Here is a 26,528-nt window from a genome sequence, read left to right as displayed (position 1 = left end):
TCATGGTCACTTGTTCTTTGAATGTGATTTTTCATATTCTATCATTACTACTCTTCTCCCTTGCTTTGCTTCTTTTCTCTTTAGATTGAATTTGAGGCAATTGTTGGATTATATAGATGAGTTGCAGCAGATTTAGAGTGTTTCCAGGAGCTTTTTCTTTCTTACTGCATGTAGTCTTAACTTTATTTGGAGAGAACACAACAATCATAAATTTATTAACATCTCTCATTGCTCCTCTACTGTTTGCCACATAATTAGAGAAGCTTTAAGGCTTAAAGCTTCTTCTTGGAAGAATTCTGTGGAGATTTGGTCACTGCTTGTGAGTTATGTATGAGTAAGATCTTTATTATCTGGCTGGGAATGATTGAGATTATTCACTTGGTTTGCTTTGACTGTTTTTGCTGCCTCAGTTTTGTTGAGATTGATAAGCTGAAGCATTTTTCTCTAGTCAGCTGTACTGTTCTTTGGTTATCTGCTGCTTGTGCTCCTCTGTCCTGTTCGTGGATGCCTTTTTCTTTTTGGCTAAGGCATTCTGTTTTGGCTGGGTAGATGATGACTGGGAGACATCCAATCGGTGGCTCCTTGGATGGCTGTGTCGGCAAGCAGTTTTGGAAGGCTATTGCGGCAACCAGTACTTGCTCCTTGGATGGCCGTTCTGCCAACTAGTTCTTTTTCCTTCTTGGATGGTCAAAATTTTGGCGTGTCTGTTCTTGAGGGAAGGAGAGGAATGAGAGTGACAAGAGAGAGTGAGGAAGGTTGCAAGAGAAGGGAAAAAGGTTCGAGCAAGATCGTTTGGAGGTACTAGGGCAACGTGCGATGGTATGACCTTGGAAGAGGGGGCAATGTGGACTGGTGATGTGAGGGATTTTTGGAAGATTTATTTTATAATAATAATAATAATAATAATAATAATAATAATAATAATAACAATCATATATTATCATTATATTATTTTTGGCTTTTTTTTGCAAAATTTTCATTGCTTGCTCAAATCAATGCCATGTCGTCACCTCACGTGTGAGCAAATTTTTTGATTTTCGTCACTCCGAGACCTTGGGCAATATGGGTGTATATTTATGCTATTTCTACTGTCCTCATCGCACTTGTGAACGAACACTGTTTTGGCAATTTCAACTTTTGATCAATGCATTTTGGATACCATTTATGCAATGTCACATCTTTCACTTTAGTTGGTTGGGTTACCACATAGCGGTTGTCGAGGTCAACAATGAGAATCAACCTCCTCTTCATTACATTGTAATGTGCCATACTCCACTACTATTATAGTCTATCTGTGCCTTGAGCAAATAATGATGTGGAATGCAAAACTCTTGTGGCTATCCTAGAATTAGTTGGAGAATTTCAAATTTAGCTACTACATATATATGACGACCCTCAACTCATCATCAACTAAGTATTAGATACCTACAAAATCAACAATATTAAGTTAGCCTATTTTCATATTTCAATAAGTATATTTGAGACTATAGGTTAACATAGATTGTTATTATTGGACATAGATGTCTGAATGAAGTAGTATCTATCTTTTTTGTTTGTTTTCTATTGGAAGTTCCCGTCATTGTTAATGTTAAAATATTTATCATATTTCAGTAGTACTGCTATGTTTTAAAGTTTCTTTTTGTGTAGGGTCCTCCAGGAACAGGAAAAACCCATACAATTATTGGACTTCTTAGCACCATTCTCCATTCATCTCCTACAAGCATACACTCGAAGTAAGTGTGTTTGTCCAATTTTTATATACTCTAAAATCTAAATTTCTAAGAAGAGATTTTCATTTGTTGCAAGTATATATATATATATATATATAAAGAAGAACAAGAGTTAGATGGTCTTATTTGAAATTCTCCTATTTTAAGAATACACTCGGACATCTGTTTGTTTTTCTAGCTTATTTTTTTATTATGGAACCATTTTTCAATGCAGTGGTGGAACTTCTCGTATCAAGCCGAGGCCAGTAATGTCTATCGAAGAGAGGTATGGTAAAAATGTGATATTTTATCTTTTTTATTAAAATTATTTTGATGGGCGGCGTAAGCCTTGCAACTTGCAAAGGTGGTTCCTTTGTTAGGAGTTTAAATCCGAGCTGATTAAGTTGATTTCATGTTGGAGCATTGCATTTTACATCATGATGGGCTGAATTAACTTGGTTGTGACACTTTTACTACTATGTTATGTGAAATTCTAGCATGTACTTTTTTTTGGACGTTCTTCTTCATGTTAGTTAATTCTTTTTAGAAGTTTATGTACTCTTAGGGAAATATCTGGTTGTTTGGGAGTGTCAATATTCAATCCTTTGTCGATCCATCATAAGGTTGGATTGAAAATTTGAACATGTTCCAAACATTATTAAAACTTTACTCTGACCATACTAAGTAACCTTGCTCGATTTGTTAATTTCTGGTTGAACCCATTAATATTGCTCCTCTATTGTATAGATGGATATGTTTCAGAAGCTTGATATTTTTTTCTTTTTTTGAAACTCCTCACAAAAAAATAAATAAAATAAATGGTGTTATGATGATAGTAATCAATGTTGTCTCAACTATTTGGGTTCAATTTATGCATCCTTAATTAATGTTCTTGTTGAATGTGGTATGATAGGTTCACTTTATTTTGCCTTAAGTATTTTTGTTCAATTTCTTGCCATGCAACCTTTAGGATCCATTTGAGATGATTGCTTTAGTTTGTAAAGATAGATAACTAGATAAGCAGTTGTACAATTGTTTTGGGGAAAATAAATTTTTAAAAGCTGTTTTAGATATTATAATTTTTTTTTTTCAAATTGGATAACAACTTTCTTATGACTGCCATATTTTAGTAGATTTGGTTGTAAAGGTTGCTTTTTTGTCAGAGAAATTTCTAAAATGCAGCAAGAAAGCAATAGTGAAACAACAGTGTGGAAGTGGTGTGAAAACCAATGTCTACCCCACTTTTATCTTATTACTTTATATTAATTTTATCTACTTGTCTTATTTATCTTTTTTTATCTTTTCTAGATGCCCAAATCAATTAATTCTATTTTTCATTATGTGCTACTCTTACCATCCTTCAGCATTTTCATTTTTTACTCTTAATAGTTTTTACAATACACCATCTTAATATTCTCATTTATGCCACACTCAATTTAGTCATTAGGGCTTCATGGGTTCCCAACACTGGGAATCATGTAGCATATGCAATATAATTGGTGTTTGATAAATTTTATTGGTCCTTGTCATATCTTCTTAATACAATTCTGTTGAGTCACCTCTCTATTTTAACCATGAAAAGGATGGCATAAGGCTTGCAAATCTGCCCATAATAATTTGACCCTTAGAAGATTTATGTTATGCATTGCTTTTCTTTCTTCCGGAATTTAAACCATTTTTATCATCAAATGCAAAAAGGTTTCGTAGAGAACACTCAGCAACTTGTTTTAATGTCATTGTAGCTATGAATGTGACCTTCAGGTTGTTCATTTTACTTTCGTTTGTTTTTGTCGTTGCTGGCTAATATGTTATTCTTTTGTTTTCTTTATTGTGTTTGAAAACACAATATCAACATATTGATAAAAATCTTATTTCAACACAGCAAAAACTATAACAACGAAGAGAAAACACAACAAAAATTAGCGAGAGGTTTTTATATCGGCACAATAAACCAAGATACAAGTTGATCTACTATTCGAGAGGTAGATTTACTCTTCACAAACCCTAGACACCGCTAGGAACAACTCCAAAGAAAACTATAGCCAAACACAATTCACATAATAAAAATAAAATAACATAATTAACCATAAATAAGTTCTTCTAATTCCCTCCAAAATCTAAATTTAAATTAGTCCTCTTTCCCTAAATAAATCTTCCTAATTCTTTCCGAATCAAATCAACCATCTTTCCTTAAATAAGCCTTCCTAATTCCCTCATAATCAAATTAACCCTATTTCCCTAAATAATCATTCCTAATTCCCCTCTCAATTTTGGTCTTTTATGGTAAATAATTAATCCTCTTTGGCTCCCCTCTTTCCTTGCCTGCTGTCCCATTAGTGGGGTCCACAGGGCCCAACACATCAATTCTCCTTTCCCGAAGAGCCATCTTATCCTCAAGGTGGAACAAAAAAACTACTGCTATGGTTATCATGTTGCTTCATAGTTGGACAAATCCTGTTCCTGCTTCCGATCGAAATGTCGTTCCTTCCGGTCCTACAGGTAGAAAGTCGTCGAAGGAGAAGAGTCGAACAGCAAGAAGGAGAATCGGGAGAGAGGAGAGGTAGCAGCCGCGAATGAGAGCCTTTGCGCTCATTTTAACGACGCGAGCGAGATCGTGGGGTGAAGTGACTTCGACGTGCGAAATGCGGCGACGACGTGCGGGCAGGTACGCGAAATGAATTATTATTTTTTTCTTTAAACTGCCGTATACAGGTCAACAACATCAATTCTCCTTTCCCAAAGAGCCATCTTATCCTCAAGGTGGAACAAAAAAACTATTGCTACGGTTCTCATGTTGCTTCATAGTTGGGCAAATCCTTCTACACATTTAGCCACTCATTGAACATAGTTTTTCTTATTGCTTGCCTCTACATATCCATCCATATTATGCTCCTCTTGCGTGAATGCTGAAGTAACCCATGGCAACATTGACTGTAGAACCTCTGCTCCAGTTGTTCCAATTATACGGACAACAATCTTATCCCACTCAATAGAAAAATGTTTATCAAATAAATGTCACAACTAAAGATTTTTAAAAATATGTTTGTCCAGTGAAACTCGTATTGATTTACACGTCTTGAAGCTTTGTAACAAGTTCATTATGCTCCTTTTTCCAACTTGTGTTAGTTAATGCTTCCGTATTAGCGTCTGTCCTTGTCAGTCCATCATAAAATTGTGAAAGTTCTGAAAGAACTTCAAATATATCGTTAAACAGCTTCTCCTCCTGCTTGTGCCTGCTTGTGATCAAGAGTATATGAATGGCTGACATTGTGAAGTGACTCCCGAGATTCGAAAGCTGGGTAAACAATGTCATCTTCGCAATGCTGTGAGCTCGATATAAGCCCCACTGTAAACAAAATATTCCACTGAATTGCAGCAGAAAAGCTTCATCGCAATTTATAAGTTTTTTGGAATCGACATCTAGATACTCTAAATCTTTATGGATTGCTTTATGAAACTTATATTATCAATTGGTCTCACAGCATTCTCCATATTGGATGATAATGTATCTGTTTCCCGGAGAAAGTGACTGGAATTTAGAGTAGCTGTTGAGTTGTAAGAAAATAACCTGAGGACTTTCCCTGAAGCAAGGGAACTAATTCCAATATATATATATTTTTATTTTTTATTTTTTATTTATTTTTGTTTTGTTTTTTTCTTTTTATAATTTTTATTTTTTGTATTTTTTTAAAACTAATTCCAAAATTGTTGCTGCCACCAACCCCTAATTTAGGGATGCGAAAAGCTGTAACTCACGACAAACTTTGAGTCTCTACTCTTCCTGATTCATCACCATCCCTAGCATGCAAGCATTATATTGATAGATTGCCTCTATGCTTCTTTTGTTTGATCTTTGATTGTGCTTCAACCTTGTCGCTGGGTACACAGGCACATGTAAAAATTCCCGAACTAAAACCTGCAACTCTCGCTCTTATCCTTAACAGATAGCAACCAATGGTCACCTCCGGAGATAAACATTGAAAATTGTAACAATCAGAGATATCTGCGGTCCGACCCTTGCATGCCCAACCATAGAAGAGAATCATCAACGCAGAATCCGATGCTGCTGCTGCAAAACACATGTTATGGAGAAAGGCCCTTGCCTCTAACTCAGTAAACTCTGAAACCAACCAAGGTAGAACACGCTCTAATAATCTTAGAGGCATTACACACAAATTTTTGTACAACAATTTTTGCTGTTTAGCTGGAGAGAAATGCCTCCTAGCAACAAGAAGAACCTCATCTTCCTCAGTATGAAAGTGCTCTGAATTTTCATAATCTGATCAGCATATAAACATAAATTTGAATAAGAGTCAACAATGCTTGAATTTGTTCTTGTGCTTTTGATTTCTTTAATTAGAAGCCTAAATTTGTTTAACTGATTTTCCTCCTGCGCACGCTTCACCAAAAATCCCACCCCTTTACCCTGAATGGTTCTCACCATGGTTTTGAGTGAAACCATAGTTTTGGATAGGCTAGTATCCCCTCTAATAACCACTTTCCTCCCCTCAACCTTGAACTCCATCATTAGCGCCTTCCAATCAATTTTGATCTTTTCCAACTTTTGCATCCACTTCATCCCATTATCACATATGTGCTCCTCAAATCCAATGACAGAAAGTCTTTCAATACCTAAACCTCTGGAAGGATTAGGATCACCCATTTGCAAATTTCTCTACTCCTCTCTACTTTTCTTGTTCCCAACATAATCCCAAAGACCCATGTCTACTAATTTCAGTCCCAACCACCCACCTTCATGTTGGAAATGAAATCGTGGGTAGTTCCACTATCCACCAGTACTATCACCTCCTGATGCTCGATCTTCCCTTTAACCTTCATGGTGTAGTTCGGGGTGAACCCAACCACCGAGTTAAGGGATATCTCTACAACATCTAAGTAAGGGTGATCATTCTTTCTCCTCTACTTCCTGCTCTGTAGCATCTCCCTCTTCATTGCAGACTGTCAGGACTTTTAACGAACAATCCTTACAACGATGGTTGGGGAGCGAACTTCTCATCACATATACCTGTAGCCCTCTGCTCCTGAACACAGTCAACCTCTTGAAGTTCCCCCTGATCGTACTCCCTGACCTCTATCCCTCGGGGCTTCCTTTTGAACACCGTCTGCACCTTTGGTGTTAGAAATATAGTGGTCGCACGGTAGGAGACTCATGAACTGCTACTATGGCTACTCCTCTCCAAGGAGTTCATATCCTCTACTAGTTGGGCTAACTCCATAGTCTTTCCTAAGCCATGTGATCTTAGTACTCGAATGTCAGGCTTGAGTCCATTCATAAAGCTCCCCTCTAGTATAGTCTCTGACAACCTTCCCAACCGGCTTGAGAAGTACTCGAACTTCTCCCGATAATCTATCACTATCCTCTCATGCACCAGAGCAAAGAACTTTTCATAGAAGTCTCCTTCCTGACTGGTTTGGAAACATTCTAGTAGACAGTCTTTGAACTCCCTCCATGATAGGATCAGATCTTGCTAGTCTCTCCACTGATACCAGGACAGAGCCTTACCTTCCAAACATAGAGTGGTTGCGGTGAGTTTTTCGTCTTCTGTTAACCCATTTATAACAAAATATTGCTACACCCTATAAATCCACACATGAGCTTCTTATCCCTAAAAACTTGCATTTTGAACTTTCTCACCATAGGATTTTCACCACCCTAATAACTTCTTCCTCTCTAGTGTTGTGGTTGTTGTGATCCCTCCATGTTTTTCTCTCCCCCAAATCAGTTCTCAGATCTTCATCATTCCAATTTCATCGCCGGTCATACCCTTCACCCATTCCCCTTCCTTGGAAATGGATCTAAATGTGGCATCTCCTCTTTTTCCCCCAAACTTTTCACCTCCTGATCCTCCCTCATTAACCCTATATTAGGGTGTCCCCACTTCCTTGTTCGGTCAACGGTGCTCTCGCCTCCAATGTTGGTGGTTGGGTATGAAGCTTCAATATTTTCTTTATCATGTCCTTTAGGTTAGAAAACCTTCCTTCCATAGATGACATATGTTCCTTGATTTTAGATTTGAGTTGGCCAACTTCTCCTTCTAGTTTCTCTTTCAAAGCATCCTCTTTCTTTGACGCCATAGGTACCGAATCGTGCTTTGATACCAATTCGATAGGAATCTGGTTTCCACAGCTAAAATAGAAACAATGAAGAGGAAATACAACACAAATCAACAAGAAATATTTTTATATCGGCACAACAAACTAAGATACAAGTTGATCTACTATTCGAGAGGTAGATCTACTCTCCACATACCCTAGGAGCCTCTAGGAACAACTCCAAAAAAAACTACACTCAAATACAATTCACATAACAAAAATAAAACTACATAATTAACCCTAAATAAGCTCTGCTAATTCCCTCCAAAATCTAAATTCAAATCAGCTATCTTTTTCTAAATAAATCTTCCCAACTGCCTCCCAATCAAATCAACCATTTTTCTTTAAATAAACATTCCTAATTCCTCCTAATTTTGGTCTTCTATGGTTCCCTTTGACCCCCATCTCTCCTTATTTGCCGTCCCATTAGTGGGTCCCATAGGGCTTGGCGCATCACATATCTAAAGCTATTGAACTAAAAACACATAACTATGCTTCTACACATTTCTCTTGGCATTTCTTGAGCTTTTGAACTAAACACACCAAACTATGCCTGTACACCTTTTACTATTTAGTCTGCTTATTGTATACGTTTAGCATACATGATATTGGATGCTCATTTCACTTTGAATATTTGCGATGGTTAGCCAACGTCACACCTTGTCATTGAAAATACTTTGTTTTCTCAATTTTCTATTTCTTTTCAAGAAGTTATGAGCCTTACTTGAACTGACATTTGAGATTTGGTAGACATACACACTGGAGAAAAGCATCTTCTTGGTTAACCGGTCTGAGTCCAAGGGATCTGATTAGACCTATTGATGGTGATGATGGATTTTACCCCGTTGGGAATGAACTGGTACCTTTCAATTCATCATATTTTGTTGTTTCAGTGAGTTTTACATCTTAACCTTACATTGATGTTTTACCTCGTAGAAACCTGAAATTGTCAAGTCTGACCGCAAGTATCGGAGACATGTTCTGGTTTGTGCTCCATCTAACTCTGCACTTGATGAGATAGTACTACGAGTTTTACACAGAGGTCTGAATCTCCCTTCTTATCCATATGTTATCCATTCTGATTAGGTCATCATTTTTTATGCAAAGTTTTCCGGTTAGATAATTTATAGAGTACATATTTCTTCTTCATCTAATTTGTTCTCCATTTTTTTTTCTTCTATTTGTCTCATTGTTAGATTTACATTTTAGCAAGGTTAAATAGATTTCTACCTATTATACTGTCCGAAAAGCTTTGCTGTATCTTAGGATAAAACTTGAACTAAGTTTTTTGTGCAGGTATTCATGATGAAAATAACCATGTCTACACTCCCAAAATTGTGCGAGTTGGTCTGAAGCCGCATCATTCAGTGCAAGCAGTGTCCATGGATTACCTTGTGTGTATTTTTAATTTCTGAAGTTAGAGTGCTAATACATATTGTTATTGAGCATAAATTTACTCTTAACAGGTAGAGCAAAAGCTTGCCAGTATGGATCGTTCAGCATCTCCCGGTGGAAAGTCTGGGGAATATGTGAATCGGGATAAGATTCGTGATACAATTATTGATGAATCAGCCATTGTCTGTTCTTTTCTTGTTATAAATATTTTTTATTGTCGCAATTTTTTTTAAACATCATTCAAACTTGTAGGTGTTCTCCACTCTTAGTTTTAGCGGGTCAGCAATTTTCAGCCGAAGTAGACGTATCTTTGATGTTGTTATAATCGATGAAGCTGCTCAGGCTGTAAGTGTTTTACTTGGCATGGATTATATTGGCACCATTAATTATGGGGCTGTTTGGTTGCCTGTAATCAGAATATTATGAATAATTTATCATATTTTCTGCATTCTTTTTTTCTTACTTATACTGAAGTAAAGAAGGAACAAGCAAGGCATAAAGTTGTCGAGTGTAAATTTGTATCTTCCGCTTTATAGGACACTAAATCCTCTGAAGTAAGTTTACATTCAGTTTATTTACTTCAATAAAATTTATAGTTTTTATGTCATTCCAAACAGCCCCATGAGTATCTTGATTTTATTGAACGTCCCATATTATGCCGAGGGATATCTGGATAAAAATCCGTGTAAGTAGATTTTTTTTTTTGAAAATGAAACTTGATTCAAAATTTTGCAAACATGGATAATAATTTATCATACTTTGCAAGCAAGGAGAAATAATGGTGGCCTTATGTCTAGTGGGTGAGAATGATCTGATTATGAGCCGATTAAGTTGCTGACCAAAATCATTTTATGGCTCAAATTGATTCGATTTCATGCCAATTGTAATTTGACCTGAACTGGCTTGAAAATGATATTATTTATTTTTAAATTATTTTGTATGTATATGTGTACATTTATATACAAATTTGAGCTCATAATAATATTTCTAGCCAATCACGAGAGAACTCAATTAGACTTGGACCCAACTTTAAATTTGCTTAATGATTGGACTAGCCAAAAATGTAGTCACTTGACTCAATCTGAACTATAAATTGCTCCAATATTTGACCTATTTCATTGGCATACTTCCTTTGATATATATATATATCTTGATTGGTTCTTTCATGGTGAATTTCTTTTCTCCCAATTGTGTCATGAATGGGCTCACCCTTTAGGCTAGTTTTAATACATAGTTCCTATGAGCAAAGTTGATTAGTTTCCAAAATATTTATTTGGTTTTTAACTTAGATTTTAGCTTAGATTTATTTCAGTGCACATTTGATCTTGTTTTGTTAGCAATTCCTCCAATTGGTTTTGCTAAGCATTCAAAATCTTGTTATTGAGTCCTAGTTTTTGGCTTACTTGTTGGTTAAACGTTAGTCTTTGATATCAAATTCATTCAAGTTGACTTAAGGTCTAGGGTTTATAAATGCAAATATTAGGGGTGTCAAATTGTGTCCATGGGTCGGGTTCGGTTCAAACCCGATTTTGACCCGGCAGTTTTTTACCCGACCCGAACCCGACCGGATTTAGAATTCGTGTCACTTTCCCAACTTGATATCAAATATTTATTTGGTTTTTTACCCGACCTGTAAGCAATTAGATACATGAAATTTGCAAAATTAAATTTACATATATACGAAACTGCAATAGCAATTAAATTTTATGAAGTGCTGTAACTGCTGCAACAATTAAGCATTTAAGCATAAGAAAAGTATAGGAACATAAGAAATCTCAACAAAAGAAGATGAGTAAGTTGGGATCAGAATTGTGAGATGGGTAAGTTGGGTAATTAAGAAGCATAAAAATATAAGATTCACCACAACAGGAACATAAGAATCTCAACAAAAGAAGAGCGAATCAGCAAAATTTTGAAAAGAATAAATGGTAGTTCTTAGTACTTCCTCCCCAACACCAACTATGCTACCCAGTTCAATTAACCATTGCCATCTTCACAGCCAATTTCTAAAAAAATTAAGTTAATGATGCCCTTATTTACACTCTCAAGTTCTAGATCATTCACAACTACAAAGAAAATATGTATTACTACAAACTTATGAGAGAAAATCAGTTAAAATGGAATCTCAAATAAATTGAATAATTACCATTATCTCTATATAACCAAACTTTATTGCAAACTAAGGCTTCAACAATGTCATGTTTTAAAGCACTTCTATATTGATCCAATACTCTACCACTGTTACTGAACGCACTTTCTGAAGTTACTGTATAAATGGGAATGCATAAAACATCTCGATCGATAACGGCCACTTCAGGAAACTTGTACTGGTTAACCTTTCCAGAAATGTAATATGACTAACTTAACCTTCATATCAATTTTTTGTTCTTCAAGGTACATTTCAAGTTGTGACTTCCTAGGCTGAGTAATTTCCTCTTCGAATGAGTCATAATCCTAATTATGAATTTCACAGTAAAATGTATAAGTTAGAGAATAGAAATATAGTTGGAATGAATGACAATGAATCATACCTAAAGAAAATTTGATTTTATAATTGTTGGATGAAAACTCATAGAGCTATCAACTTGAGAGCTTTCTATGGGCAGTTGGGCACTGATGACTGCCCATTGAAAGTGTGTTGTTCAACTTTTTCATAATTTACAATCAAATAGTTTATCCCTAACCTTTTTAGTTTCATTAATATAATTAACTCCATATAACTTTCTATAACACCTCTCAACAAATGTAAACTTGTACTTATGATCCAAGATAACAGCTATTGCCAAGATATCACTGAAATCAAACCAATACTTCTTAAATTTTACTATCATCCTTGTTACAATATTTCTAATGTACTCCACACCATAAGACCTTTCATGCTTAAGTGCCGCATAAGCCGTAGAAATACAAAGGAAGAAGAGATTTGCTGTTAGGATATTTTGTGCCTGAAAAAAGAACAAGTAATCTCATAAAAAGGATCTAGGAACTCGTAAATGCTCTCCAACCTCTCCCATTCCTTGTTATTGGGGCAAGATTTGAAATTGGACTCAAATAGTTCCAAATGCTGAAAAGCATGTTTGTAGTAAATAGTAGAATCAAGCATGATGAATGTTGAGTTTCACCTCATAGGAACATCTTGTTTTAATCATCTTTTAGAGTCAAGATAGCTTTGCTTGACACATTCCAACAAATATTATTTTCTTACTTGTGAACCTTTTACATATTTGATATTCTCTCTAATATTAGCAACATTAGATGGAAACTCTATTGGTACATTTTAAAATTTCCTTTTGAATAAGCCCTTTCTCTTTCGTAAACAACTTTTTGCAGTGACTTCTAACATTATTTCTAGAAACTATTTGTAGATCATGATTGAGATAATGCAGCAATGCACGAAGACCAACCCATTTAACACACTGAAAAGGCATATCATGCATAATAATGCAGGGAGTAAATAACTCACAAAACTCATGTATGTTAAACCTAGATTCAGACATGGAGATGGACGAGCTGATATTTGACTGCAAAATAAGTTGCCATGTCACGAGTATCGCTTTTTTTTTACAATTTTGTAAATAATGTCTTAAGTTATCAGTGCCATACTTGCTGTCACACTGATATATTGCCTCCACATTTCCTACATTTATATATCTGCTTGCCATCACTAGGAAGGGGTAACATCTCATAATAACTCCAAACTGTTGAACTCATACATCTTCTTTTCTTGAGGGTAGCCGGGCCATCCAAATCTTTTCCATCAATATTACATAAATCATCATCATCATTATTTATGTCAACTTCATTAGGAGCACTGCTTACTTGCACATTATCATCAAAAATAATACTTTCAACAACTGTGTTAGAATCCTTTATCTAACAATGGCCACATGAAAACATTTATTAAGGTTAATGTACATAACTAAATATGAAGGAACAGTAGAAATGGATGTGTTCAACAATATTTAAAAACTCAATCAGTCACAATAAACCATCATCAAGAGGATGAATTAGTCAACAAGCATATGACTGCTTTTCTTCACAATCAGATTTAACTGATAGCTTGATACAAATTTATGCTTACCAATCATTTCACTCACCAAACTAAGAAGACAAGAATTGGAGAAGTATAGTTATAAGCAAGTTAGATCACTGATTAAAAAAAAAATGACGTACAGAAACTAAAATAGAAGGCTAAAAGCCTACAAGCTTATATGATTATCCCTCAACCAGACGGCCCAAACTGACAGAACGTCAAGGTAAGATATTTCGGGACTCGATAGTATGTAATCATATTTAAATAAAAATCATAAAGAACTAAAGGATATGTAATAATGTTTAGGATTGACATCACCTAGGGTTTGTTAATCATGCAAACACAAATTACACAATATAGGGTTTTCGTTTGAGAAGTTCAAATATGAATTTATTTTGAGGAAACTCATGATAGAGACTAAAAATCTTGCTAAGAAATCATCATATCATCCTGTTATCTCAAAATGAAAAAAAGTTACCAGTTGTTGATATATGCTGGCAAAATCTGAATCCTGAATGGGATACCTAAGTACGAGGGGAGAATTTCTTGAGGAATCGAGCCAACAACTAGCATTCAAACACGAAAAATATTGAACGTAGACGAGAACTAAACATAGAAATTGAAAGCCAAAAGCCGTAAGACGAAACACGTGCGGCCTAAGTCCGTAATATTAATGAAGAAATCGGGTTAAATTCTGATCAATATCAGGTTTTCTGGTTGACCCAAACACAAGCCCGAAACTAAAATCGGATGAGATATTCAAACCTGAACCGGCCTGTGTGCTAACTAGGGGTGTAAACGAGTCGAGTCGAGTCGAGTTTCAGCACTAACGAGCTCAACTCGTTAGTCGGAAAGCGGCTTGAGCTCGAGTCGATCTCAAAAAGCGTGCTCAAACTCGAGCTCGTCCCATTAAAATCGAGTTCGAGCCGGCTTGCGAGCCGCTCGATTCAGTTTTACAGGGTTGATTTTAGGTTTCCGGGTCAACCCGAATCTGAGCCGATTTTACTAACAGGTTGAAATTCCTAACCCGAATTTGAAATTTTTGGGTCGGGTTCAGGTTGGATTTTCGGGTCGTGTCAAATATTGACACCCCTTGCAAACATAGGAAGACATGCATAAAGAGACTTACAAAATTTCCTAATCCGTTGTTTTAAACTCTTAATTTATGCAAAGATTTGACTTTTTAGATGCAAAACCAGCTAAGACATACAATTCACTCTAAAAGATGATTTTGAAATTGTCAAATTCTAAAATTTCACAAAAAATTTGCAAACAAATGAAAACCATGCAACGAATTAGGATTCACAACCCGTGAAAAGGAAAACTAACATGCAATAAACTTGACCAAGTTTCAATCACAAACACAAAATTAATCACAAAATATTTAGATGAAAATAATACTGATAAAAGTTATAAAATTGATAATGCAGGCCTCATATTGATATAAGGCGAATCATCTCTTGGAGGTTATCATTAAAACTTCCACCAAACTTGAAGCATTAGCATCCAACTAATACACAACTTTGAGGTAGAAACAATACTTTTATTCAATAATTCATATCATAATACATTCCTCCAATAGACATAATATTTGTAATTTCTTAATATCCTCCAAGATGTGTCATAAAACTACAAGTTTAAATTCACCTATCATCAAACGACAAAATACAATCTTTCCTTAGTAGCCCAGGTCACCAACTACTTTCCTGGGGATCCAACTGTTATAAAAGATTGCAGATGCTAGGAAACTAACAATGCTGCAGAAGGAAAGAGCCACACAAGGCAACGATAGATCACCTGAAAAACTTGTAGTCAGCGCACGTGAAAAAAAAAGCTAGTTTGTGGTTTAAGCTACAATAGAAATAAGATTATCTTTGACTGAAGACAACTTACTCATCAATTTAAGGACGTTAATTGGAGGCATCTAATTCAATAATAGAAGTACAAAACGTTGAGGATGATGAGTTGGCGAGAGGATTGAAACATGTATTGGACTCGGTAGAGTTGAATTGAAATAACTTGCAATATTAAACCAAACCTGATAAGATAATCAAAACACTAAAGAACTATTTTCAGAGGCACCAGTAGACATGTTACATTTAAAATAAACTAAAATAAAAATAAGATAGTTAGAACAACATCACTACTCAATGTCATTGTTTTGTCTCTAACATTCACATCTTACACTTACATGAGTATGAAAATTTTCATTTACATCAGAGTTGTCCAACTTGGAAAAACTTGACTCCAATAAATTGAGTATTTTTTATTTTCAAGTAGATGTGGGCATAACTATTGTGCTTCTTGCAAGGTTATCCATGAATCATCATAAGAAGCACAATATCTATGTTATGCAAATGATTATGCAAATTTACTATTTCTAGACTCAATAAGAAGCTTAAAGTAAGATCTATTGGTTTCTATGTCGATACCATATAACAGTTTCAAATGGGCTTATATTTCAAATTAACTATTTCATAACAATTTCGATAGGAAGCTATGTACTTATATTTTCCATAATTAACATTTAGTTTCATGAAAATCATGAAAATGTTATGCAAATTAATATGTAAATTCAATGTATAGACTCAATAGCAAGTTTAAAACAATATCTAGTGGTTTCTAAGTTGATACCTTGCAATTCCAAATAAACTCATGCTTATAGCTTTATTAACAAATGAATTGTATGCAAACATAGTTATATGCAATATTGAATTCCAATTAGATGCATGTTCTTTAAGAAGATATCATAAGAGATGACTCAAATTTTAATTAACCACCTCAATTTATCCTTCAATGATAAGCTATCAAAATTTTAGTTATGTTATTTTTCCATAATAAACACTGCCGTTGCCAAGTCCCAACTCTTGGATGAGAAAAGTGGAGGGTTGCATTAGGTAGTCGACAGCCAGCTTAAAACTTGTCGAATAATCATGATATGAATCCTTTAAAAAATTATGTTAATGCTAGGGCGTCCCCTAGAAGAGATGCGCTGTATGACCTGAATACAACGACTAGTGTGCAAGGGTAACTCCACCGACACTTGGGTGCAGTGTTAAATAGGCAAGGATTCCCATATCAAGGACGAACGCGAGCAAAGAAGCTAGTCCATGAAACTAAAATTAGGATAAGAATTTGTAATATAGGTTCCCTTACAGGAAAATTAATGAAATTAATATATATTATGATTCATATGAAGATAAATATTATGTGCATTCAAGAAACTAAAGGGATTGGAGTGACCTTGATAGTTGAGGATTTAAACTATGGTATTCGAGTAGGAGTCATACTAGAAATGGTGTGGGTGTGATTATAGATAAGAGTTTGAAGGATAATGTTATAAAAATTAATAGAATTAGAGATAAAATTATAGTTTTAAAGATTGTTATTGATGTTGAGATTGTTAATATTATAAGTACTTATGCTCCTCAAGTTGGTTTCAATATGGGTTCAAAATTAAAATTTTGGAATGATTTAGAAAAATTAATACAAAAGAAACCTCCTAAAGAAAGAGTTTTATTGGATGAGATTTAAATGAACATGTTGATAGAGAGGTAGATGATTTTAAAAGCATTTATGATGGCCATGAGTTTGGAATGACAGATGAAAGTGATAAGACCATATTATATTTTTTTTAACTTTTTATTTTTTAATTGCTAATACCTTATTTAAGAAAAGAGATAACATCTCATCACTTATAAAAATGGATATAGTAAAACTCAGATTTATTGTTTTCTTATATTACAAAGATTGTAAAATTTTTCCAAGTGAAATTTATATAACCAACATCGATTATTAATTTTGGACTTTAAGATAAAGGGATGTAAAATAAAAAAAAGTAAAATGATATTCTAGGTTTAGATAGGGGCATTTAAAGAATATTAACACAAATATTTTTGAGAGTAAGATTTTAGATCTTAAGATTTTCTCTGTACATGAGGATTCTAATGTTATATAGGAAAAAGTGGATAGTTATATTAAGAGTATTGCAAAAGATGTGCTTGGAGAGTATCAAAGGGAAAAGCTCCTAATAGTAAAAATAATTGGCCGTAGAATCCAAATGTGCAAGGAAAGATAAAAAATAAGAAGATTTGTTATAAAAATTGGTTTAGATGTAAAAATTTTGATAATTAGAAAAAAAATATAAAAGAGGCATGTAAATAATCTAAGAAAGTAATATGCTATGCAAATATCTTAAATTTTAATGATTTATATAATATATTAGATACTAAAGAGGGAGAAATATATATTTATATGTTTGCCAAACAAAAAGATAGGAGTAACAATGATTTAGTTCATGTAAAGTGTATTAAGAATGAAGATCAAAAAGTAAAATTTTTAGAAGATATTCAACCAAGGTGGATGGGATATTTTGCTTTATGGTGTCGAATGTTGGCCATTAAAAGAGAAACATAATACTAAGTTGAGTGTTACAGAGAGGAGGATGCTCGGGTGGATGAGTGGGTTTACCCTTAGAGATAGGATACAAAATGAGCATATACGTGAAAAAGTTAGAGTAGCTCTAGTGGAAGATAAGATTAGAGAGAGTCGCCTTTAATGGTTTGGTCACATAAAACTGCTTCTTTCCGATGACCCAATTAGGAAAGTAGAGGTATTAAATTTGACTTATGTTAAGAAAGGTAGAGGTAAACCTAAAAAGACTTGGTTAGAAAATATTAGAAATGATCTTTCTTTATTAGATTTAAATGAGAATTTAACTTTTAATAGGACAAAATGAAGAAAATGATTCATGTAGCCGACCCTATATAGTGGGACAAAGACTTGATTGTTGACGTACATTTTCATGTTGATCCAACTCGGATCTAGCCGATTCAAGCCCGACTAGGCTCGATGGAACTCGATCAACTTAGTTGATCACTGCCGAGCGTCAATTGACCCAAACTAGACCCTGATTTGATTAAATTAAATTCATTTTAATCAAATTAAATTTGATTTAATAAAATTAAAATCGAATCAAATCCAATCGAGCCCCGTCGAATGCAATTCGACGCAATTTAGTGCCGATTCGGGTTCAATTTCATGAAATTAACTTGATCGGACCCAATCCGACCCAAATCGGTTGGGGTCGAGTTTAATTCGAACTCAATTTCAGCCCAAATCAGTTAATTTGGGCTAGATTGAGTTTCAAAATAAAAAATTGAGACCTAGGGATGAGATTTTATCCCAAATCTCACCCAAATTTTGTGTCCAATCATGTAGGAAATGTACTCAAGTACAATTTCCCTCGTTTCACACAACGAGAAAGACTCATAGGAGCATTTGGGTGGTTCCTTGTTGCTTGCATGCTCCCCTAAGAGCACGAAAGGGAGAGGGAGCCTTATTTTTTTCGACTCCCCTTGTACTTGTCCGTCCCGAAGAGAGCGAGAGAGCTAGAGGGTGAGAGCGGGAGTCCAGTCCAGGCAGAACTCCATCTCGCGTCCAGGGCCTGCTCGCGCGAGCTTTCTCCTATCCGCGACATCCCAGCTGCGCGAAAACAAGGTCCAACCCCATATGGACCTTCGGCCAAGCTTCCTAGTGGTCCATTCCTCATTCACTCGATTCTTCGTAGCCATCAACTTGTAAGCAGGTAACCTAGCGGGATCCTAGGTCAATCCCGTCCAAGCCTTCGGCCGAATCTCCAAGGAATCCCCTCTTCCCTTAGTTGCTGCACTATCCGAAGCTACCGACCTCTTTCAAGACCACCGCAACTCTTCTTTGCTGTAACTACTGAAGGCTTCTTCACCTTCCTCCTTTGATTTCGACGGCCTCGAGGCAACAAGGAAGCTGTTGGAAGTTTCCAAACAGCAAGAGAAGCCTTCAAAACCTCCCAAATAGCGATTTGGAGGCTTGGGAACATCTTGGACATCAGCGGCGATGTCCGGAGCAGCTTGGACAACGGTCTTCCTCCCTCAGATTGGAGCTTGGACAACACTCGAAGCTTGGATTGGAGCGCTTGGACAACCCGAGAGGGGTAAAACCTTAAAAACTTAGTAAAAGCCCTATGGCCCTTAGCCGTGGTTGTATGGTTGACGTCCCCAAGCCTTAATTAGGTCCTTAGAAAACTTCAATTTTTGCTTTCCCAAAATCTCTCATTGGCTGTCCTCTTCGCAAAACAATGTAAACTTGGCGGTTTTCATTTGTTGGTTCTCATCTGAGAGCTCGGAGAGGATGTTAACGCGTGTAGGGGTGTTGGATTGGTATCCAACACCTCTCAAATGCATGTTTGTGCATCATATTGAGCTCAACAGTTTCACCTATATTCAAACCCTAGGGTATGTTGTTATTCATAATCAAATTGAAGGTGTAGCTCACATATCCTCACAAATTCCATGCTGTATACATATTCCTACTCAACACTAGTGTCATGACAAATAGACATATGATTTAGGAGTTTTGTGATAAGCTTTGCAATATATCCAAATATACTTTTGATGACTTTGTAGGATCTAATGTGAATCTCAAATGTTAATTTTGAAAATTCTAAAGCAAGTAGTGTTGATCAAGCTCATTTTTGGATATGTTGTATACCTTATGATAAAAATGATTATGGCTAATTATTTTGTTATGCAAATTTTTTAAAGTTTGGAAACTCATTCCCATGCTTTTAATGAATCAAATCATGTCAAAAGTGATTTGATCTCTTAAAAGCTTCAAATGCATGTTTCCTACTATGTCATGATTCAAGCCATATGCTATATGCTTCTTGCTTAGATTAGTGAGTCTATTAATTTGTAAATTTTTTCTAAATGTGCTCATTTAATCCTAAGTGTTAGAAATTTGATTTGGAGTATTTCATGGACCCCAAAGGTCCATGCTCATTGCCCCATCACACTAAGGGATTATTTTAAGCTCATTTTTCTTTAATTTGCAAGATAATATGACTAGATACAAGCTCTCAAATTTCTAAACCATATTAGGTTTGATTTAGGGAAAACCTCTTTCATGTATTCATTTCTAGGATTCCCCTTAGATCATAGTAACTCGATCCTTAGGACCTACCTATGGGAATTTCAATGACGATTCTATCTTTAGGCTCTTTCAATTATACTATAGGTTGCCTTCCAAATTCAAGTTTTAGGAACAATCCCTCATACCCAAATCATGCTAAAATTGATTTAGAGATCATTTCAATGCATCAGGAGCTCTCTAGTAGAGTCTTCCCTCCCTTATGCATGATAATTTGGAGCATCCCAAAGCTTCAAACTTTTCATTGCATGAACAATCTTAACTTAGGATAAAAAAATCTTATGTTCATACCTTTTTGCTTGTTGACATAAAGCCGATAAGCATTATCCCTCTTTCACGCATGACTTTTGGAACCTTCTCAAGGTTCTAAATGTTATAGTGCATGGGTCATTGAGCTTGAAGTCAAATCTCAAGCTTTTCCACCTTGTTGGAGCATAAGAAACCAACAAATGATATCTTTGCCCTTTGCTCTTTGAGTCCATAGAGAGGTTCCCAAATGACCTCTAAGGGGGCCCAAAATAGCACTAGCAAATCCTAGAGTCGCTTGAAGTTGTTTGTTGAAGTACGAAATCAATAAACAACCATCTTCTCCTCCTTGTGCATGGAATTTTGGATTCTCTAAAATCCTAAATACATGCTTGAACTTAGAGCCAAAATTCAAGTTCCTTTGCCCCTTGTTTGTTGAAACATAAAATCAACAAACAATCACCTCTTTCATGCATGATTATTTGGGACTTCTCAAGTCTCCAAACATATCATTGCATGAATCATTTGTAGCTTAGGGACAAATCCTAAGCTACCTTCTTCGTTTACTTAGCCTAGACTAAGCAAATAAAGAAGTTCATTTGAACACTAAATGTTCAAGAGATCTCTTTTAATCTTGCAACCTCTAAGTTGCACTCCATTTCTCTCTTTTCACAACTCGAAAGTTGTAGGAGACCACCTCATTCTCCTAAGATTCAAAGCTAAGGGGATGTATGCATCTCTTTGAACACTAAGTATTCAAATGATCTTCATGAATTTGCAACCTCTAAGTTGCATTTCCTTCCCTCTTTCCTACAAGCCAAGATTGTGGGAGAGTGTTCAAATCCGTTTTCATGCTCTCAAACCCAAACTGGGAGGATATACATTTTCTCTTTGAACATAAAATGTTCAAAGAATGTTTATGAGCTTGCAACTTCCAAGTTGCACATCTCTTCTCCCCATTTACCTAGCATAAACTTGGTAAATGACCATACATCATTAAACACTCGACTTAATGAATTATCCTCCCATACACAACCCATAAGTTGTGTGTTCCTTCATTTCTTCCTACCACTCAAAGGTTGTGGGAATGTCTTCTCATTCTTCTAACCTAAATTAGGAGAGTGTGCATCCTTCTTTGAATGTCAAATGTTCAAGGAACTTTCAAGAATTTGCAACTTCTAAGTTGCATCTTCTTCTCCTCCATCCCTCTAACCCAAATTGGAGGAATGAACCTCTTCTTTGGACACCAAACGTTCAAAGAAGTTGCTCCAATTTTAATCCCTAAATTATACTTTGCACCACTTCTTTTCCTACAATCCTAAATTATAGGAAACCTTTGAATTCCTCTTCATTTGCCTAGTCTCAAATTAGGCAAATGAGTATTCCTCTTTGAACATCAAATGTTCAAGGAATATTCAAGAACTTGCAACCTATAAGTTGCACTTTCTTTCCCTTCTCCTACAATTCAAAATTGTAGGAGAACACCTAATCCTCTTTATGTCTTGTATCATGGATTTCTTCAAAATCCTAAATATATCATGTTATAAAACACTTGAGCTTGAGATCAAACCTTGAGCTCTTCTCTTTCATTTGCTTAGTTACATTTAGGCAAGTGAATATCTTCTTTTGAGCATCAAATGTTCAAGAGATTTTCCCAAGTTGCAACCTTTGAGTTGCACCTTTTTTTCCTTATTCTACCAAACAAAAAGTGTAGAAAATCTCTCAATTCACTTAGCCCAAATTAAGTGAATGTGTGTCCCTTTCTTTGAACATCAAATACTCAAAGAAATTCCTCCAACTTGCAACCCACAAGTTGCACTTCACTTCTTCCTTTCTACAACTCAAAAGTTGTAGGAAATCATTTCATCCTCCTAAACCAAAGTTAGGAGAATGTATGACTACCCTTGAACAACAAATGTTCAAGAGATATTCGTGAACTTGCAACGCATATGTTGCATTTTCTCCCTTCTTCTCTATAAACCAAAATTGTAGAGATGTTCAATCTCCTACAACTCAAAGATTGTAGAAGATATTACCTTTCCATCCTTCCAACTCAATTTGGAAGAGTGAATTTCCCTTTTTGTGCATCTAAAAGTTCAAAGAGAATCCATGGTGGCTTGTAGTTCAACTCTTGCTCATCACCTTCTCCTATTTATCCAACATAAGTTGGGTAGATCACCTCCTTCCTTTGAATATCCAATACTCAAAGGAACATCCATAATTTTGCAAAATCCAAGTTGCATTTTACCATTTCTTCTCTACAAATCAAAATTGTAGAGAAATTCTCTCCTTTCAACAACTCAAAAGTTGTATGAAACTCTCTTTCACTCAACCCGTGTTGAGTGGATCAATCCTGTTCCAAACCAACCTGATTGTTAAACTAAAAGCAACAAGTAGTTTCATCCCAAACATAAGATTCAAAAGTCCTATCTCCAATCCATCCTTCCAACCCAAATTGGAAGGGTGCAACACCCTCTCTTTGAACATCAAAGTATTCAAAGACATTTATGAATTTGCAACCCATAAGTTGCATATTCTCCCAACTCTCCTCCAATTTCCAAATCATAGGAGATTTCCCCTCTCTTTAGTTCCAAAAGTTAAAGGGAGTTCTCCAACATCTAGTTCAAAAGCTAAATATTGAATTCCTACATTCTCCTTCTTAGCTCCAAAAGTTAAGGAGAGTTCTTCAACACGTAGCTCAAAAGTTATATGTTGGGCATCTTTCTTAGACCCAAAATCTAAGTGAACAATTTCATTTAACCAAATCAAGTGATTTCTCCTATGACATTTAAAATGCTAAACACATAAATGTCCTTTAGGAGTTATCCTTTATGTTGGAGTTCATCCTACTCTATTGGATGAATTTCACAAAGTCCTAAGTGCAACCCTTAGGCATGCCTATCTCACACTATTAGGTAGACACTTCTCTTATCCAAACACTAAGAGAGCTTCAAAATACTTAAAAAATTACTTAGGTTCCCTTTGATACAATAATCAATCATCTCCCCCAAAAGGTGACATGCCTACATCATTGTATCTTAGGATTCATAAGTAATAGGCTTTCCCAAAAGCAAGCCGTGGTTACTTTATGAGTTCTTTATAACTCTCCTAAATATGAAACTTTTAAAAATCAAATAAAATCTTTAAGTCACAAACAACTTAAAGTGAAACCATCCTTGGATAAAGATCAAACATCTTCATTTCAAAATAAAATCAAACACCTTTATTTTTCTTTGTTTATGTATGTGATTGATGATTTGGTGTGATTGCCTATTGGATTGTCTGCGTTGTGGGCATTTGCCCTTAAGTGAATAGTGTAGAAATATATATGTTCTTCTTGTAGGTGGCCGTGTACAAGAGGGGGTAAAATAAATCATGATTATTCTAATACTGTTTGCTTGCAGGCGCTACTTAAAATTTCTCAAGAGGTATGACCAATAGGGTAGAAGCAGATGTTTTGACACTCTAAGTGCTAAACAAAATTTTAGATGTGATGCTTTATTATATAAACTGCTTCTAACTCTATTTTGTAGGCTTGAGTCTTTTTCATTTTCTAAATGTATTTGATAGAAGTACGAATTGTATTAGACTTGTGAAGGTTTGGATCAAAAGGAGGTGAACCAAACGGATGTACTTGTGGAAGGTGAGGCCTGAGGTTTACCTGGAAGATAAAGCTTGAAGACCCCACAAGCAAGAGTCTGTATTAAAATTTGACTGGGTTGTATAATAGCAGACAACTCGGCTGCCAAATCTGGTTGTAATAACTTAGACTCTATGATTTATATTCAGTTTGTTTGATTTATGTATTCAAGCAATTTTAATCTATTTATCCGATTGTGCAATATAAATGCATGCATTTTCTTAGGTTTCTTTTCTTATTTGTTTGGATGTGGCCTAGACTTGTGATGCGGTCTGCTCTTAGGACCAAAATAAGTTTTTTACCCATTAAAATGTAAACAATCTAAAAAATTAAATCTAGGCTTTATGTTTTTCAAATAAAAAAAATTTTGCATGGCTCCCTTCAAGGAGCTAAGTTTTCAAAACTTAAAATGATCATGCACATCCCAAATATGTCTCATATAGAAAGCCTTCAATTAAGGACTAGATAACAAAAATTTATTTTCTTTATGAGTCATCATATGCATACCTTCATACATAGTCATCTTGGCCTCAAAGCCAAGTTGTAAGTCTTACCTTTCTAAACAAGATAGCCTCCCCACTGCACATTTGCATTGAGACCGGACAACATTGTTTTAAAATTGATTAGATGGGTTTAGCTGGTAGCCCTTTCTAGGCAGGATAATAAATCCAGAGGTCGGGCAGGTTATGCCTCATGTGAGGTATAGTTTGTAAGTCCCTTTGCATTTTGTTAGACTTAGGTTTGAGGTACTACCTCTCGGTAGTCCTCACCTTAATTTTAGGATCCAAGGTAAATTGTTGATTCCAATCATCATATAAGTCCTCACATTATGAGCAGTTTCTCCAACATATGTTGTTGGAATGTAAGCCCCAACCTTTTAATGAAAATATCAATTCAAAGAAAAATTTGAATTAAAAAAATGTAAAGCCCAACAGAGGATAATCTGAGAACCTATAAGATTTCTCAGAATATGTAAAGCCCAACAGAGGATAATCCGAGCACCTATAAGATTTCTCAGAATCAAGTGCTCCTATTTCACCTCCTTTAGCTCTCATTTCAAAATCTGATTCTAAGTTGATATTTTCCCCCATTAAAATTCATAAAGGCCAAAACCTTTAAGCAAAACTTTCATGGGTTCTAAAAAATTAAACTTTAGCCAAACTTGAGTGACTCTCAAAATGAAGAAAACCACTAGTTTAATTAAAAGTTTTCTCAAGCACCAAAGCTTGAGATGTAATTAACGACGTCTGTACCCAAGAAATAAATAAAACCCATTTGACCAAATATTGAATGGGAGAATCTTTGTTAAAATTATAAATTTTATCATTGAGTCCATAAGAAAATTATATTTTTACTCTTTTGGGTAATATATCATCATTTTTATGTTCTACTCGATCATAAAGTATGCAATCCGTTTAAGGACTACAAAATTCTCCAACATTGATGTTGATGTATTTTATCATAATAGTTTTCAAATTAACCATAAATTTTACATCTATGTTAGACATAATAGTTTCATGCAATCCATGCAGTTTAACCATTTTGTTAAAATATAGTTTTGCTATATGAGATTCATAAATAATTTTATGACATAGATAACATAGAATTGAATGCGTCATTTTAGAAAAAAATTCAATTAATAGAAAAAAATAGCATCGTTTTCCTTAAAGTTCGTTGTATTCTTTAAACGAAATTCATGCTAGCATCTTCCCAAGGCTTATATGGAATAGACAATGGTGTCTAAAGCCTAGTGTTATGTTTCTATGTCCTAGTTGTTTACAAGTTATGTTTTGTGAAATTATGCATGTTATCATTTTTCAGTTTGGACCATTAATACCTATCATTAATCATAGATATAGTTTTATCACAACTAAAATATCCAGCACCACCTTCATATAACTTTAAAACAAGAAAATATCCCAAATATGAATCAGGAATGCATAGATGAGTTATCTTTAAAAAAAGAGCCCTCCCTAATCTTAAGTTTCTTACTTATTACCTGTGAGTCATTAGTTAAATCATGGTATATTTCATTGAAATCTTGCAAATTGGCATAACCTTTCTTAATGTAATCATAGCTAATCATTTTATCATGCACTGTGTGTAAAATAACAACAATCCCAAGTGGATCTATTATTAACTCCGGTGCTATGTTCCAACATCAACGTATGTTCTTGCAAAAATTTAATCAATTTTGTGTCTATGTCCTATCTCTTGAGAGTTTAGATATTTTAAGGCTTGATAATCAAAATGTATAACCTTGTTCAATAAGTAATATCTCTAATGTTGAAGTGATTATACAACAATACAACAACAATAACATCAAGTCTTTATCCCACTATGTGGGGTTGATTACATGAATCTTTTTTCTCTATTGTGTCCTGTTAAGAGCCAAATTCTCTTTTAAATCAAATAAAAAAAAGTA

The 26,528-nt window shown here is 35.0% G+C and overlaps 1 protein-coding gene across 5 annotated transcripts in view; it reads left to right on the top strand.

Moving 5' to 3' along the window:
* Positions 1-24,188, top strand: part of LOC110093908 (probable helicase MAGATAMA 3) — a 29,795-nt gene extending 5,607 nt beyond the window's left edge. For 2 of the 5 annotated variants that reach the window (XM_028693834.1, XM_028693833.1), the window contains exons 7-14: positions 1,648-1,733; positions 1,945-1,995; positions 8,574-8,682; positions 8,760-8,865; positions 9,120-9,217; positions 9,290-9,400; positions 9,471-9,563; positions 24,052-24,187. In XM_028693834.1, the coding sequence (XP_028549667.1) occupies positions 1,648-1,733; positions 1,945-1,995; positions 8,574-8,682; positions 8,760-8,865; positions 9,120-9,217; positions 9,290-9,400; positions 9,471-9,563; positions 24,052-24,117 (720 nt within the window). In that variant the 3' untranslated portion in view covers positions 24,118-24,187. Of the gene's footprint in view, positions 1-1,647; positions 1,734-1,944; positions 1,996-8,573; positions 8,683-8,759; positions 8,866-9,119; positions 9,218-9,289; positions 9,401-9,470; positions 9,564-24,051 lie in introns of all 5 variants that reach the window. The other 3 variants (XM_028693831.1, XM_028693832.1, XM_028693830.1) reach the window with 2 other exon arrangements.
* The last annotated feature ends 2,340 nt before the right edge of the window (positions 24,189-26,528 follow it).

Source organism: Dendrobium catenatum, unplaced genomic scaffold (assembly GCF_001605985.2).
Source record: "Dendrobium catenatum unplaced genomic scaffold, ASM160598v2 fragScaff_scaffold_370, whole genome shotgun sequence".
NCBI classification, from domain to species: domain Eukaryota; kingdom Viridiplantae; phylum Streptophyta; class Magnoliopsida; order Asparagales; family Orchidaceae; genus Dendrobium; species Dendrobium catenatum.
This window is presented reverse-complemented; position numbering and strand designations above follow the sequence as displayed.